The sequence below is a fragment of the Pelmatolapia mariae genome, linkage group LG4 (assembly GCF_036321145.2).
Source record: "Pelmatolapia mariae isolate MD_Pm_ZW linkage group LG4, Pm_UMD_F_2, whole genome shotgun sequence".
Taxonomy (NCBI): domain Eukaryota; kingdom Metazoa; phylum Chordata; class Actinopteri; order Cichliformes; family Cichlidae; genus Pelmatolapia; species Pelmatolapia mariae.
Genome location: NC_086230.1, coordinates 17,977,353 through 17,993,195, shown reverse-complemented (window position 1 = coordinate 17,993,195; position 15,843 = coordinate 17,977,353). Strand labels below are relative to the sequence as shown.

The following is a 15,843-nucleotide window of genomic DNA, read 5'->3' as shown; positions in this document are numbered from 1 at the left end:
TTAATGTATAATAGTATATATTGTTATTGTATTTTTATAATAATGTATTTTTTAAATTTATTTTTAACCAAATATGGATAGTAAAACTAGTTGCCTTCCACTCCACGACAAATCTCGCGTAGTCGGTCAAATGTGTGACGGAAGCCGCCAAGGGTCAATTTCAATCGGCGTGCTCATTTGAACAAGAGGAACCGCTACGAAGAAGAAGAGAAGAGCGGCCCAGTACTGATTATTCAACTTTCAAGTCAATATTGTACGTACACTCCTAATAGGTTTGCACTTTAACAACGAATTCTTAATACCTCGATCACCCCTACTCATCGGGTAAGGCGTTTTACAAAATCAAAGCAAGTTTCAGTTAAATAGCATTAGCCTGGCTAGCAGTATTAGCATTAGCAGAGTGAGTCGAACTCCGATGCCTGACGACTTAGCGGCTAGCGCCTGCTTACAAAGCGTGTTCACCTACTTATTACCCAATACTGACTGACATCCTTATGTTTAACCGTTATGTTTAAGGCGACCGCATGGCTGTTATTGTTCTGCAAAATAATTGCTCATTTCGGCCCTTTCTTTGGATAGCTAACGGCGGAATTTTCTTGTTTTCATGCCGACCACATTGTGAGCCTCCAGTCGGGAACTGCCCTGTCGACCAGGCCCTAGCAAGAAGGGCAGGTTGGGTATTAGTGGGGTCAGCTGTCCATAGCTCAAACAATCTACGAGCTAATCGATAATGGATCTTATAATTGGAGCAAACTAGCCAGTAAAGCTAAATGTCGTAAAGGTAAACCACATGATTATAAGCCTGGAGCCGGACATGGCGATCGTTGCTTCGTTGCTAACTCATTTCCTGACAACTTTTTTTTCCTCCTCACTCTGACCAGCCACAGCTGAGTGAGTGCGACCCTCTCCCTCCCAAAATGGGCTAACCGCGCGGCTCGGGCCCACGTGTTACGGCATTGCGTTGAAATTCGAGCGAAAAAAAAAATGTCGAAGCGCAACGCGGTTCCGCAACTCAGACCGGAGGACCGGGTGGGGTGGGGGTGGGGATGGGGGTAGGATTAACTTGGAGCAGTTAAGCCGGGTCACGGAGATTTTAGCTGGTCTTGTTGTCTGATGTCCTCGTTTTTGTGCCGCATGCTGCAATTAGGGTTTTAGGTGTTTGTCCCGGTGCCGCCAGGTCATTTCACCCTTTAACCCACTGTGAAGGCGGCCAGAGAGCTCCCAACCGACACCTGCGCAGTTTTGATTTAGAACTGATCTTTTCTTCTTCAGCTGTTTCGTGCATGCATGCATTAAGTAACTGCAGTAAACCCTCAGTGGGTTCAAATAACTTTGCATGTCATTAAGCAGAGGTATCTTGTTTTAAGTAGTGATTGATTGGATAAAAGCCCAGCAGAAGACCATCAGATGATATGTACAACGTGATTAGCATCCTGTGGTAGTTTCAGGTCCATTGCATTACTCCTGTGTGAAGATTTGTGCTTCTATGTACAGGCATCCTTCTTTTTTGCCTATATCAACTATACACGTGCATGTGGACTGGAGATGATGCATTAAAAAAACATCTGACCTGTTGCTGATGGTGTTTGTATTCATACTGTCTGATCCAGAGATCTCACCTGCTTACGTGTTTCTTAATATTTTCCTTTGAATTTAAAGAGAAATGTGTGGACATGTGGATTAATTTGTGTGTGTGTGTGTGTGTGTCTCAGGATGGAGTGGCAGCCAGATGAGCAGGGACTTCAGCAGGTCCTACAGCTGCTCAAAGACTCCCAGTCACCTAACACAGTCACACAGAGAGCTGTCCAACAAGTATCCTACTTCAGTCTGTTCTGAGTGTGCATAATAAAACTGGTTAATGGTATTTAACTAAATTTTGATCCTTTATTGCTTTTAATGCAGTATAACAATGAAAGTGTTTGAGGATTTTGTAGGAGCTGCGAGAGCAGAGGCGAGGTAGCAACTGTGACATGACACCTCAGTCATCTTTAAGGACTAAGTGCATCTATACTGTCTACTTTTCTTCACTTACAGTATATTTTTGGCCAAAAATACATGATGGAAGAAATGTCACATCCCATTTGTGCGATTAACATAAATGAGTAATCTATAAGAAGCCCTTTCAGTCTGAGCTTTACTTGGCTCAGACTGAAAGGGTGATTTGAAAGTGAAATGATCCTTAACTGCCACTTCAGAAACTCGAACAACTCAACCAGTTCCCTGACTTTAACAACTATCTCATCTTTGTCCTTACACGACTCAAAACTGAAGGTGAGTAGTCTTGCACGTGTGTCTTCTGTCTCTGTCTCAGCCTCTCAGATCATTGATCCATGATGGTGAGAATTTAGTGCTTCTGTTGCACATAATAGCTGGACGCACTGAATGTTACTTATTGTGTTGGAGCCTCATTCCCAGCAGAGGCCTTGCATACATGTTTATACAGTGTGAAGGGGCAAAAAAAAAGAATTGTGCCACTTGTACTCGTCTCACAGACTGACAGCAGTGAAGCATCAATTGCTTAATCAACGTGGCACTTAAACATATACCAATAAATGTAACAGGACAAGTAGGGATATAGATTTGTTATATTTGGTAAAAATTTAGGAATTTGTTCATGCTTCTACCAGAGCAGCCCTGAACTCTTCAAAGTTCAAATGAATCCTTATTGATTTTACATCGGGCTTTGCAGCAGCTCTGCATTCATCCCTTTCCCTTTAAAGGAAGTCTGCTCTCTTTGAGCGGACTTTCTTCTGATTGGCTGTCCCTCACAATCAGAAGGTCTGAATAATAATAGGTGAGTGGTGCTTCTGTGTTCACAGAGTGTGTATAAATAATATTGTTCTTGGCATGAGCGAGAGCCAAGAGCAGGAAAAACCTCTGAGGTCTGCGTGCTTAGAGCAGCCTGAAGCCTGTCTTTTGGCCCACAGGGATTACCTTTAGATTGGCTGATCTAATGATTTGAAACTTGGAGCCAGTTTGAATATGAATATCCACCTTTGCAAGAGTTTATATATGAGAAAAACTGTTGCGTCCAGTTTGACTAAGCGTGATTGCTCTGAATTTCACAATGAAGGGCACACAGATTTTAAAGTAAACTGAAGAGTTGGATTACACGTCCTCAGGATTGAGTAGTGGAAAACTTTGTGCACTTTGATGTAGTATTGTAGTGATCAGACTCCAAATACACGCTGATGGCTTGGCATCTTGGTCTCTAAGTCCCCTCCTTTCTTCTTCTCAGATGAGCCGACTCGCTCTCTGAGTGGTCTGATACTGAAGAACAATGTCAAAGCCCACTACCAGAACTTCCCATCAGCCGTCGCTGACTTCATCAAGCAGGAATGCCTCAACAACATCGGCGATCCCTCGCCGCTCATCCGTGCCACCATTGGTGAGTTTATTGGTTGTGTTGGTTTTATAACTTTATATACCATCTATTTACATACAGAGTAACCAGTTTAATCCCCGTGTGTCCTTATGTTAATCTCTGGAAATGATGCATAAAATCCATCTGAGTGTCTGTGAAGGTGTTTGTATTCATACTGTCTGATCCAGAGCTTCTGCATAGGCCAAAGGTTGCAGTCTTTGTCAGTGGCGAACAACTGACCTGAACTGCTTTTTCTCCTGTAGGCATCCTGATCACAACTATTGCCTCCAAAGGAGAGCTGCAAACATGGCCCGAGCTGCTGCCTCAGCTCTGCAACTTGCTCAACTCAGAGGACTACAACACGTGCGAGGTCTGCACTTCCTGTTTGGCATTTGACTCATTTAGATAGTTGCTCTGGTTTAAGTATCTGACAGTTGAATGAGGCGCGTATCCTTGAAGTACACATACGTTTGAATTCATCCCACACAGACAGCCACAACAAGGCTAACTGGAAAGTCATAGTTTGCAAATGATTCCTGAGAAGAACCAGATATAGCTCTGCATGGACTTTGAAATAGAGCAGTAGATATTGTAATAGTAGTAGTAGTAAAAATAATAAAACAGATGTAAATCAGGCAGGGTTAGCTGTAATATCTGTGTTGGAGCAGCTAATATCTTCAGTCGTTTGTTTTATGATGATGATTTCATAGTCGCACATGTGCTTGACATGAAAAAGGTGTGTTCTCAGCTGATAAGCAGAGTCTTTGCAGTGCATTCAGAACTTGCTTGCTCCGGTCTTGTTGTCTGATGCGGTCTTCGTTCTCTCCTCTGTGTCCCTGTACGTTTGCGTTTGATTTGACAGCTTCTCTGTGTATGTCCGTGTCTCAGGGCTCATTTGGCGCACTGCAGAAGATCTGCGAGGATTCGTCGGAGCTGCTGGACAGCGACGCTCTGAACAGACCCCTCAACATAATGATACCCAAATTCCTTCAGTTCTTCAAGCACTGCAGCCCCAAGATTAGGTACAAGAAAGAGAGAGTCTGGGTGTGATTTATGCTAACATTTGCCTGACTGTATATGGTTAGTTAAGAGTCATGTTGAATGGTTTCAGCGGAAAGTTTTCTTGCTCATTACAATATTTATACTACGGTAGGAAGCATTGTGAGCATGTAAGCAAGTTTTAATGTGCTTATCTGATCAGATCTTTTCATAACTCCTTTATTTATTAGCGGATTTATTGTTTTACGTTATGTAGACCTATAGCCTTTGGGTGTTTTCTGTTTAAATGAAAGGCACATGTAAGTTATACAAGGTTTTTATCTGAGGCATTTTCATTTGAACCAGGTTTTTCATCACTACAATGTCTGATCATTACTTTTGTTGCTCTGCAGATCCCATGCCATAGCCTGCGTGAACCAGTTCATCATCGGCCGAGCCCAAGCCCTGATGGACAACATTGACACTTTCATAGAGGTGAGCTTGTGTGTGCTTCGGTATCAGGCTGCTGTGTTAGTTTTGTGCCTACTTGACACTCCTTTCTTTTTGCTCGTCTTCTCCTTTGTTAGAGCCTGTTTGCGCTGGCAGCAGATGAGGACTCTGAGGTCAGGAAGAATGTGTGCCGAGCCCTGGTCATGCTACTGGAGGTCCGCATCGACCGCCTCATCCCCCACATGCACAGCATCATCCAGGTGAGCGTTAGGACAACCAGATAACCAGCTGTGGAGCACACAGGTGGAAGTAAAAGGACACGTACGCCACATTTTCGTGTAAATACATGGAACTTGAAGCCCATCTGGATGTGATGAGAAACCCAGCTCATTGAAGCACAATGATACCTCAAGTTCCTAATGTTTCTGATCCAGATTTCTCTCAAGTTTCTTCTTAGGCTGGTTTTTGTTTTGTTTTTTTTCCTCCCTTCCCACTCACCTGATCACACATTCCCATTCTCAAACATCTACTTTTCAGTACATGCTGCAGCGAACCCAGGACCCTGACGAGAACGTGGCTCTGGAGGCCTGCGAGTTTTGGCTGACTCTAGCAGAGCAACCCATCTGTAAAGAGGTGCTCTCCGGACACCTAGTGCAGTGAGTAGCTTGTTAAATATTGTTAGTATGTGTCTATTATTAGTGTGAATTTCTATCTGTTTTTTTTGATCAAGGATATCCTCTTTTGTCTCACTTGTTTAATATAGACTGATCCCTATCTTAGTAAATGGGATGAAGTATTCTGAGATAGACATCATACTACTGAAGGTGAGTGCCATCGTAGGTGTTTGAATGCTTGGGATACCCAGCTGTACTTCTTTGCCATCAATCTGCTTTTTGACCGTTCCCCCAGGGTGACGTGGAGGAGGACGAGGCGGTACCAGACAGCGAGCAGGACATCAAACCCCGTTTCCACAAGTCACGCACGGTCACTTTGCAGCATGAAGGAGGGGAGGGGGAGGAGGGCGAGGACATCGAGGAAGATGACGACGACGATGACGACACGCTGTCTGACTGGAATCTGCGTAAGTGGTGGAGAAACACATTATTTGCCAGAATGTGAGTGTGGTGACTTGACCGGTTGTACTTTGGTTTCCATGTATGTTGTATATCAGGTATTAATATGCCAACTGGCCCTTTCCCAAATGTAGCACAGATCTATTACTTTTTAAGCTTTGAGTGGACATGTGGATGTCATTCAGAAAGTACATGCAGTGAGTTTTTAGAAAACTTAAACCTGCTGTAGTTTCAGGTGAGCGTTCAAAGAGAAACAGCAGGTTTAGGTGTCGGGTTGTAACCAAACTTTTCTTTCTCACGTAGGGAAATGTTCTGCAGCAGCACTGGACGTGCTGGCCAACGTGTTCCGCGACGAGTTGCTACCCCACCTCCTGCCACTCCTGAAAGGCCTGCTCTTTCACCTTGACTGGGTGATCAAGGAGTCTGGCATCCTGGTGTTGGGGGCCATAGCTGAGGGTAAGATGAAAGGACACTCATTTTTCATGCAATCTACAGATTTTCTGGTTACTGTTCAGAGCTGCAAAAATCCGAGCTACACCTTCCTGAAATGTTCCCAGTTATGCATACACAGTTATCTGTCCCTAGTTGAGATCTAGTAATGAGGTTTAACCTTATTATATACAGTGTGCAAAAAGCCTGTCTGCATGTTCATGCAGACATTCACTTGGTGTTCTGAAGGACACATTATAGATTTCTAATGTCATGCCTCATTAGCACAGGGTTGGTATCACCAGGACACCTGATTTGATTAAGAAATGACCCCCACAGTGTCGTCTATGCTTTATTCAAAGTTACTGGCATTATCTGCGGATGTGGTGAATCCTGATTGGAAAAGTAATTAGTGTCAAACTCTTCTTTCTGAAATTGCTAAAGCAGTCTTCATATTTCTCAATTGGGAAAGAGGCAGAAACATAGAGAGGGGACTTCTCAAATCTTTTGGATGCAGAAGTGGGATTTGGTACTTTCCCATTTCAACTGATACCTAGAATTCCCTCAACGGTGCCTAATTAGGTCGCCAACCTTATGTAGAACCACAGTTGTCAAAAGTAATCTGTATAAAGTGATGTCTGTGTTGGAATGGCTGAGTTATAATAACCAATCATGTTTTGTCGGGCTTTGCATGCAGGTAAATGGTCTGTTTCATGAGCAAAAGAGGGAATGCAAATGCAATCTTACAAACAGTTCAGCTTAATTTTTTTAAAATTTGCATGAATAAACAGTGATTTGCAGATGGATTAATGACTGCCCAGATTGGCAAGAGAGAGTCAGAATGAACCTGTCACAGAAAGAAGAGGTATTGTTCAGTTTCACAGAGAGTTTGTAGAAATGAGCTCCTGAAGCGTTCTTTATTGCAGCAAGGTTGAATAAGTATGAGTTAGGCTCTGCTCCTCAGTAGTGTGGAGTGCAGTGGGCGCGATGGATTGTTCACTTGACAAGCATCAGTTAAGCTTGCGATTGAGGTTTCTGTTTACAAGTGACGTAGTAGATTTGTACTAAAACAGAACTGAGTCTGAGTGTTGGTTAAGAGGCATAAAGCAGAGAAACCTACATTTGTATCGTCTCCTCTGAAGCAAATCAGCTGTGCAGTGTTCTTGTGATATAACGCCTAAATTGATGCACATCGCAAGTACACATTGGTGTGAGACAGAATTTCACAGAGAAGAGCTGCATTATGCCACATACTGCTGGCAAATGAATATTAGGATCAGTAGATTTGCTCTGCTGACTGCAGAAGGTCTGGTGTCGTTCTCACTCGTGCTTTCACTCTGTGCTTAGGCTGCATGCAGGGCATGGTCCCCTACCTGCCGGAGCTCATCCCTCACCTCATCCAGTGTCTGTGTGACAAAAAGGCCCTGGTCCGCTCCATTGCCTGCTGGACCTTGAGTCGCTATGCACACTGGGTGGTTTCCCAGCCCCCCGACTCATATCTCAAACCGCTCATGACAGAGCTCCTGAAACGCATCCTGGACAGCAACAAGAAGGTGCAGGAGGCCGCCTGCAGGTGAGCCACGCTGCAATCTTTGTTCCCTTCTAACGTGGACGTGATGAAAATCCCAGCTCATTGACTTACAATGATACACTTTGTTCCCATATTGTACTCTGATCCACATCCTGCTTGTTGTATTCCTGGACCACAAGACTGTGTGTGTAGATTCAGCATTGACCTTCATCATCTTGTTTTTTCTCAGTGCATTTGCAACCTTGGAGGAAGAGGCATGCACAGAGCTGGTGCCATATCTGAGTTACATTCTGGACACTCTGGTCTTTGCTTTCGGGAAGTACCAGCACAAGAATCTGCTCATCCTGTATGATGCCATAGGAACTCTGGCAGATTCAGTGGGTCACCATCTCAATCAGCCTGTGAGTTTGAGATTTGGATCTTGTATATTTGTCTTGAATTTACTCAAGTCGATCGGGATGCACGCTTAGCTTTGGGAGGAGACTAATAACAGGGAATCATTGATTTGTTGCAGAAATCCTTAGCTGTTACCACTGTGTTGCTTTTTCAGGAGTACATTCAGAAGCTGATGCCCCCTCTTATTGCGAAGTGGAACGAGCTGAAGGACGAAGACAAGGATCTCTTCCCTCTGCTGGAGGTGAGTAAATTTAGCACTGCTTAGAAACAGGGTTTTCCTGTTTTCTGTTTGACATGTCCAAGTATGTCGAAGAAAAAATGCTTTACGTCATTTAGAGGAAGGAGAAGAGGGAAAAAAAAAAAAACCAAACAAAATTGTGCTGTCCGAATGTCTTTCAGTGTCTGTCGTCAGTAGCCACCGCCCTGCAAAGTGGGTTTCTGCCCTACTGCGAGCCCGTCTATCAGCGCTGTGTCACATTAGTCCAGAAGACACTAGCTCAGGCTATGGTGAGAGAGCAAGCATAAATAGAATAAATGTGGTGGAGTCTGTTTAAATCTTAAACTGGTGCTTAAAAATTCACATTTTTGTTTCTGTCTACATAGATGTACAACCAGCATCCAGACCAGTATGAAGCTCCTGACAAGGATTTCATGATTGTGGCCTTGGATCTGCTGAGCGGCCTGGCTGAAGGTCTGGGAGGACACGTGGAACAGCTTGTGGCTCGCTCTAACATCATGACCCTGCTTTTCCAGTGCATGCAGGTGTGATGGAAGTTCTCTTTATTTTTCTGCATGCAAAAACTAGTTTTTCTGTGTTTTTTCTGAGTTTTCTGTGATCCCTGTGTTAACACAAAGTTGTGTGGTTCTGCTGCAGGATACCATGCCCGAGGTGAGGCAGAGCTCCTTTGCTCTCCTTGGTGATCTAACAAAGGCATGCTTCCTCCATGTGAAGCCCTGTATTGGTGAGCGTGCGTTATCAGAGCAACTTTGTCACATTTTGACTGATTTACTAGCTGCCCTCTCATTTTATTACCAGGGAACACCCAGATTTAGTGATTGTTGTAGTCACTCATGAGCTCATGTCTTTAATGACGAGCTGTAAAAGATAGGAGGCTGAAATGAATATCTAGCTGTGTGTTTGTGAATCATTGTTGTAACTGGTGTCCATTTCTCTTCTCCAGCTGAGTTCATGCCCATCCTTGGGCTCAACCTGAACCCAGAGTTTATCTCCGTGTGTAACAACGCCACCTGGGCCATAGGGGAGATCTCCATGCAAATGGGTAAGTAACAGATCTTATAGTGGATGGTTTTCCTGTCATCCCCCCCCCACCCCCCAGTATCTGGATATGATGAAACACCCAGCTCATTGACACAAAGTGATACATTTTGTTCCCATAATGTTTTCTGATCCAGATCATTCGCAGTACATGTTGCATGCAGGCCTGTGAAGTCTGAGCTCGTATTTTCCTGCAGATATGAAGGAAAATACGAGCACGTACGTTCAGGAATTGTGAACTCATGTGGGTGACATATTTTGGCTGAGGCAAACTTGAATCAAAGACGTGTTCAGAACCTGATTCTTAAAATGGATTTTTACTATTCACAAAACTTATTTAATAGTTCAGTAGGAAATTAGTTTTTCTATTGAATTTAAGTAAGAGATAACACCAAGGCTTGTTTAGGTTTTATGGGCTTGGTAACTGCAAATGGTTTTATTGCTGTGGCTAGTAAGTGTCCAGACACACCTTTTTTTTTTTTTTTTTTTTTTTTTTTTCCTCTAAGGACCTGAAAGCTCTTCTCAGTAACTTATGACCAATGAAGCCCTGGAGAAAGTTAAATCAGTGTTGGGTATTTTTGATATTTCGGCATTTAGGTTTTTCACGTGTTCCTTTTTATTTGATTGAAGCAGGTGGGATTCTGTGCCTCGTGCCTGATTGGCAATGGATTCCTAGCTTTAACACACTTACAGACGTCACAATGTTGTATCCACACTGCAGGATGCTCACTGCCTCCTTCTCTTCTTTGTGGCTCTCCAGGTGCAGAAATGCAGCCGTATGTGGGTATGGTGCTGCCACACCTGGTGGAGATCATCAATAGACCCAACACTCCCAAGACTCTGTTGGAAAACACAGGTAAGCAATCAGCTACACAATGATGATAAGTGTCTCTTAAATCTGATTCTTATGTTGAAGACTTAGCGGCTTCTTTTATGTCTCTCTATGCAGCCATTACGATTGGCAGGCTGGGTTTCGTGTGTCCTCAGGAAGTGGCGCCACAGCTGCAGCATTTCATTAGGCCATGGTGAGTCCCAGTATGGATATTACCATATATGATTGATTTTTCTTCACATTCTACTTTCACAGCGTGAGTAAAAACTTGTTAGTTTAGAGTTGAAAAATTGCTCAAAGTGGAGCCGCTGTAAAACAAACAAACAAAAAAACCCCAAGTTGAACTCGCTCTTCTATCGGCACTTTGCTGCTTGTTCGCAGGTGCACGTCTTTGAGGAATATAAGAGATAATGAGGAGAAGGACTCGGCTTTCCGGGGAATCTGTGTGATGATCGGCGTGAACCCTGCAGGAGTGGTGCAGGTAAGGTGATATTGCTTTAAAGGGGTTAGAGAATTAGGGGAGGTCTACTTTGGCAAGTGCTGAGTTAACAAGTCTTCTGTGTTCAGGACTTTATTTTCTTCTGTGATGCTGTGGCCTCATGGGTGAACCCGAAGGACGACCTGAGGGACATGTTTTATAAGGTAAATACTTCATCAGAAATCATATTTCTGTGACAGTCTGCAGGATGGACCAGCGTTTGCGATTAAAACGTTCCCTCTTGTGTAGTTTTGGGTCACCGACCTATGATGATCATTAATCAGACATCGGAAATCTGACGGCATGGTGCAGATGGCTTTGAAATCTGAGAAGTGTGGTACATCACTAAGTCAAGCTGATCAATCAATAATGAGTACTATAATAATACTCAATACTAATCAATTCTGGGTGCATTTAATACCCATGGTAGGCTTAGAAACCCCTCTTGCTAAAGCGTAAAGCATTAGGCTTTACGCTTTAGCTAGAGCGTAAAGCAATCCAGAGCGTGGAGGGGTCTTTAAATTAGTTTTAGGTGCTCGGCCCAGGGTGCAGTTGCAAGGTCATAGCTAGATGTACAAAAACTGTATATTGAAAATGGATGATGCCACTTTAAGGTTACACATTAATTTGTGGGTTGCCATTATGAAACTTTGCCTTTGATTTTGATTGTGGTCGTGTGGTTGTTATGCTGTCCATGACTGTATTTGGACAGTAAGGAGGAGCTAAAGAGCTAGTGCTAACTAGCTGGTTTATTTGTGATATAAATGTCAAAGCTATTTTGGCTAGTGTGCTTAAAAAACTGAACAGCTATCTCTTTAGTGTCTTTACAGTCAGAACAAGTGTGTTGTGTATTGAATAACACATGAAGCCAGCAAGTGAGACCATAAACTGATGTTGCAGTGAACAGACACCCCTCCATATATTATGGCGACTTTTAACATTTTCCAGTCTGTTTGAATATGTCAGCGACATGTTATGATTTATCAAGTTATCTCGCTTCAGTTGCTGCAAACTGAGATTGTCAAGCACAGCAACCCAGTGAGAAAACCTGCCATTAATGTTGCCATAAGACAGTCTGCTATCAGCCTGCAAAAGACTTTGCCCACACACTCTGACCTTCAGATTTGAACGCCTGCTGGAGAATTTATCAAGTCTCGTTTGTTTTTCGAAGATCCTGCATGGCTTCAAGGACCAGGTCGGAGAGGAGAACTGGCAGCAGTTCTCTGAGCAGTTCCCTCCTCTGTTGAAGGAGCGCCTGTCAGCCTGCTACGGCGTCTAACCCGGCCACCCCTTTGGTCCACGCAGGACACTGACCTGTTAGGTATGTCCACCAAATGATGTCACGAATGTGCAAAATACCCCTCAGCCCTCTTCTGGAAGTGATGAAACACCCAGCTCATTGATAAACAATGATACATTTTGTTCCCAAATCATTTTTTCTGATCCAGAATCACACTTTAACTGCTTCATTATCAGCTCTGCATGCACCGTCTGTTCACACAATGTGGTTTAAAAGACTCTCCTCTGCTCTTGTGTTTGCTTGTCCCCCAGGTTAATGAAGGGGAGGGTAACAGGGGAACTCATTGCACTGCCCAGAACGTGGGGAGAAACTAGAGCTGGAGGGATGTGACTGGCCTTGACCCTCCACTCTGCGGATAGCCTCCATTTCCCCTCCCCCGTTGCCCTGTTTGTCTCTCTGAGGGAGGGTGGGAGGAGGGTGGTGGGTGTGGGGAGGGTAAACTGGGGATATACACATACCTCTCGGATAAAACGCCTCACTAAATCCAAAATGCTCAAAAGTGACTTTTCGCCAACAGCACCGCAGGGATTCTAGGTAGGTGAGGGCAAAACGGAGGCCAAGTTCGCCCTCCCCCCCTCCTCGATATTTTTTTTTTCCTCTTTTTTAAAAAAAAAAAAATTAGTCTGACATAGATGACGGCTGGGAGGGGAGGGGGGGGTGGCAGATAGGTACACTTTTAAAAACAAAACAAAAAGGAATTATCTGAAACAGCATAGGGTGCCACAGTCCCAAATACCCCACACAGGTGTTTAAACAGGCTCGTGCCAGAGGCTAAATAATAAAAACAGACGCTTTTACTATGTAACAATGTGCACACAGTTTGTTTTGCACCTTTCACTGCAAAAATCATCAAAGCATTTCGTGTGCATACACATGGGTCTTTTTTTTTTCTCTCCCTCCCTGTCACATTTACGCTTCCTTCCTCTTCCCTTGGTTGCTGAAAAACTTCAGGCCTGTAGCTATTTTCCTTCCCTTGTCGGAGGCAAAGAGATGCAGTACATCTGTCCTCTTAAGGTTTTACCACCGCTGTACCAAAATATTGCATGGCATACGATCACCTCTTAAGTGATGCACGTTAGAGTAAATGGGTTTTGTTTTTTGTATTGTTTTGTTTTTTTTCCTTCTCCATTTATCGCATTAGTCGTTGTCCGAACAGGGAGGCTTGCCATAACTTAAAGCCGTCACGTGCGTGGTTCTTTTGTCCTCCCTTTTCATGCATATTGTCTAATCAGTGTCCATGTAGTTAAAACGGAGGCAGCGCGCACGTGTGCGAAGAGCAGATTATAGGCAGGTTTAATCAACTCGTGCGCATTTTTTGTTTGGGGGAAAAAACCAACACTGCAACAGGAGTTTAAAATACTGTAGGAAAGCTGAGAATCATATTTGCTGCTTTCTTTTTTTTCTTTTCTTTTTTTTTTAAATAGAGTATTTGCGAAACAGAGCTATAAGACATCACCAAGAATGAATTGGTTCTTACTGGTATAAATGCACTTTTTTTTTCTCTCTCTCTCTCTTTTGTAATAAATTTAGAATTTCTAATGTAAGGCATACAGTAATATACTGAACTTGAAACCTAACGTTTTGTCTTGATAAGTGATTTTTAGGACTGTTAACGGCTTGCTGAGGTAAGCATAATGATAATGTTAAGCAATGATACGATGACTTGGTAAGACTTGAGGCCTCTTAACATAGTTTTATAATGTAGCTCCTTATAAAGTGGACTGATTAGGATGTAAGTGGAGGGAGACATCTTAATTGTAGTGTTTTTTTTTGCAGTCGTCAATCCATACCTGTGTCTGAGGATGTCGCTCGCCCCCTGTAGTTTTCATTACAGCTTCCTGTTAAGTGATGGCTGTTGGAGTCATCGAGGCTTCACCTTGTCATGAATGTTGCATGCTTTTTGACAGGTCTTGCTCCTTTCGTTTTTCTTGTTCTTCTAGTAGCTGGTCCCTTTTTAGGGACCCACCTTTATAAGTGCTTGTCAATGGCAATGCAACTCGCTGCTGGACTGATAAGGTACTTCTCCAGCTTATGATCAAACTAGTGATTGTCGTTGCCATATATTCACCCGTTGATACTGTGTAGGATATGCCTGGGATTAACAGACTGAGTCCTGATAGTACGTTCCCTCATCTTGGTTATCTTACTCTGCTTTATCTTCTCATCACTGTCCATGGTGTGGACAGTTGTAATGGAGCTGTATATGGCTGTTTGCCTAGTGGTGTTTCCAGAAGTACTTTTTAGACATAATTTCACACCAGCCCTACTCAAAAAGTTATGTTTGGGAGTAAAGTTAGGCCACTTGCCTGGTGGTTAATAGTTGGACAGGGTGCACAAAAGCTTCAGAGATGATGATTAAGATCCTAGCCGCGCAGGGCGAGAGACCGGTCAGGGATCTCCCCGGCAACCTCCGGTCGCTAGGGGAAAAATGTCTATTTCACGAGTGGTTTCTGCCGTTTGCCAGGTGGAAATTTGTCACAAAGGGGGTTTATACAGCGTTCTAGTGATAACCTCAAAATTGCTTTGATTACTTCCAGGTGGCTTCCGTGTCCATAGTTTCTATTGAAGACTGCTCACTGCTGGTGAAACTGTCAAGTTCACCACAAACCAGAAACTGAGACTGTTCCCTTTAAAGTAAAAAAAAAAAAAAAAGACAGAAAAAAAAAGAAATTGTTGCATCAGTAACGCCTGGTTTTTACTTTGACAGCAAATGTTTTTAGTTTCTGGTTTGAAGGTTTTTCACATTTAGCCACCGGAGGTCGCCAATCAGTCTAAGGCCTGATGGACATCTCTAACACATGTTCCTGCCTGATCAAAGTTGGATTCACATCAGCTTCTGTCTGTAGATTATGTATTTTAGAATGAACCCTTTAATTCTGGTAGTTTTGTTTATTGCTAATTAATGTGGCCACTTTAAGCCGCAGCACTCCACAGTGTGAATAACTGAGGGCATCCTGTGCAGCTTTAACTGGAAGGCAGCCATTGAGAGATGAGGTGGCCCCCTGCTGGTCACAGGCTGCACCAGCATGCTTGCAGCTCCTGTGCCACAAAGAATTAGTTAAAAGAAAATAAAAAGCTTTGCCACATCTCACCATGTTGTTGATACATAAATACAAGTTGTCCACAGGTTTTTGTGTTTGTTTTTTTTTCCTTTTTTTTAAAAAAAATGTTTTTTTTTAATTTATTTTGTTTTTTATGTTATGTTTTTGTGCTGTAATGCACAAATTTTTTTTTGGACTTTAAAAGTTTTTTTTCTCCTTTTTATTCTTTTTATTTAAAGAACAGTTTGTTTTCGTTGTTTTATAGCGGACCATCTGATGATGTTAAATTTGACACGGTTGTACTGAGGACAAAGGCGGTGCTTGGTGCATACCGGAGGGAAGAACGTGGAAGACAAATTCAGAAGTTTTGTTTCAATCTGATATCAAGGCCAGCAGTTGAATTTCATGTATTACCTTTTTTTTTTTCTTTTTTCTTTTTTTTTTTTGCTGAACTGTGGTGCAGGTTGGATGTAATCTGGTGTATCCCTTTTTATTTAATTTTTGTGAATAGGGGAAAATAAAAGTTTTTTTTTCTATAAGCTTTGAGTTGACTCAGAATTTTCTGTTGTCTATGATCACATATACCACCATCATTTCAAAGTCCCTAAAGACCCTAAAACATTTTTTGAGAGAAGCTCTTGAAAGTGCTTGTCTCTCTTTAAGAACTGAGCTTTAAAATAAACAGTGGTCATAAA

General features: G+C 42.9%; 1 protein-coding gene and 1 non-coding gene across 2 annotated transcripts; both read left to right on the top strand.

Annotated features, from left to right (window-relative positions):
- Positions 1-170: 170 nt before the first annotated feature.
- Positions 171-15,687, top strand: LOC134626141 (transportin-2-like). The gene is made up of 25 exons (XM_063471682.1): positions 171-253; positions 1,713-1,812; positions 2,196-2,271; positions 3,239-3,388; positions 3,628-3,734; positions 4,253-4,386; positions 4,756-4,837; positions 4,930-5,052; positions 5,330-5,448; positions 5,556-5,616; positions 5,702-5,873; positions 6,169-6,321; positions 7,642-7,867; positions 8,055-8,226; positions 8,376-8,462; positions 8,621-8,728; positions 8,825-8,983; positions 9,096-9,183; positions 9,403-9,501; positions 10,258-10,353; positions 10,447-10,522; positions 10,711-10,810; positions 10,897-10,971; positions 11,979-12,128; positions 12,359-15,687. Exons 2-24 carry the CDS (start codon positions 1,714-1,716, stop codon positions 12,084-12,086), a joined length of 2,670 nt encoding a protein of 889 aa, XP_063327752.1. The 5' UTR covers positions 171-253; position 1,713; the 3' UTR covers positions 12,087-12,128; positions 12,359-15,687.
- On the top strand, positions 1,540-1,610 carry LOC134626838 (small nucleolar RNA SNORD41). The gene has a single exon (XR_010093847.1). It is a non-coding gene; the product is annotated as a small nucleolar RNA SNORD41 (small nucleolar RNA).
- Positions 15,688-15,843: the final 156 nt, after the last annotated feature.

Coding starts and splice junctions, on each gene's coding strand:
- LOC134626141 (XM_063471682.1), top strand. CDS start 1,714: ATGGAGTGGCAGCCAGATGAGCAGGGACTTCAGCAGGTCCTACAGCTG. Junction 4,838..4,929: donor ACATTGACACTTTCATAGAG/GTGAGCTTGTGT, acceptor CTCCTTTGTTAG/AGCCTGTTTGCGCTGGCAGC. Junction 8,729..8,824: donor AGACACTAGCTCAGGCTATG/GTGAGAGAGCAA, acceptor CTGTCTACATAG/ATGTACAACCAGCATCCAGA.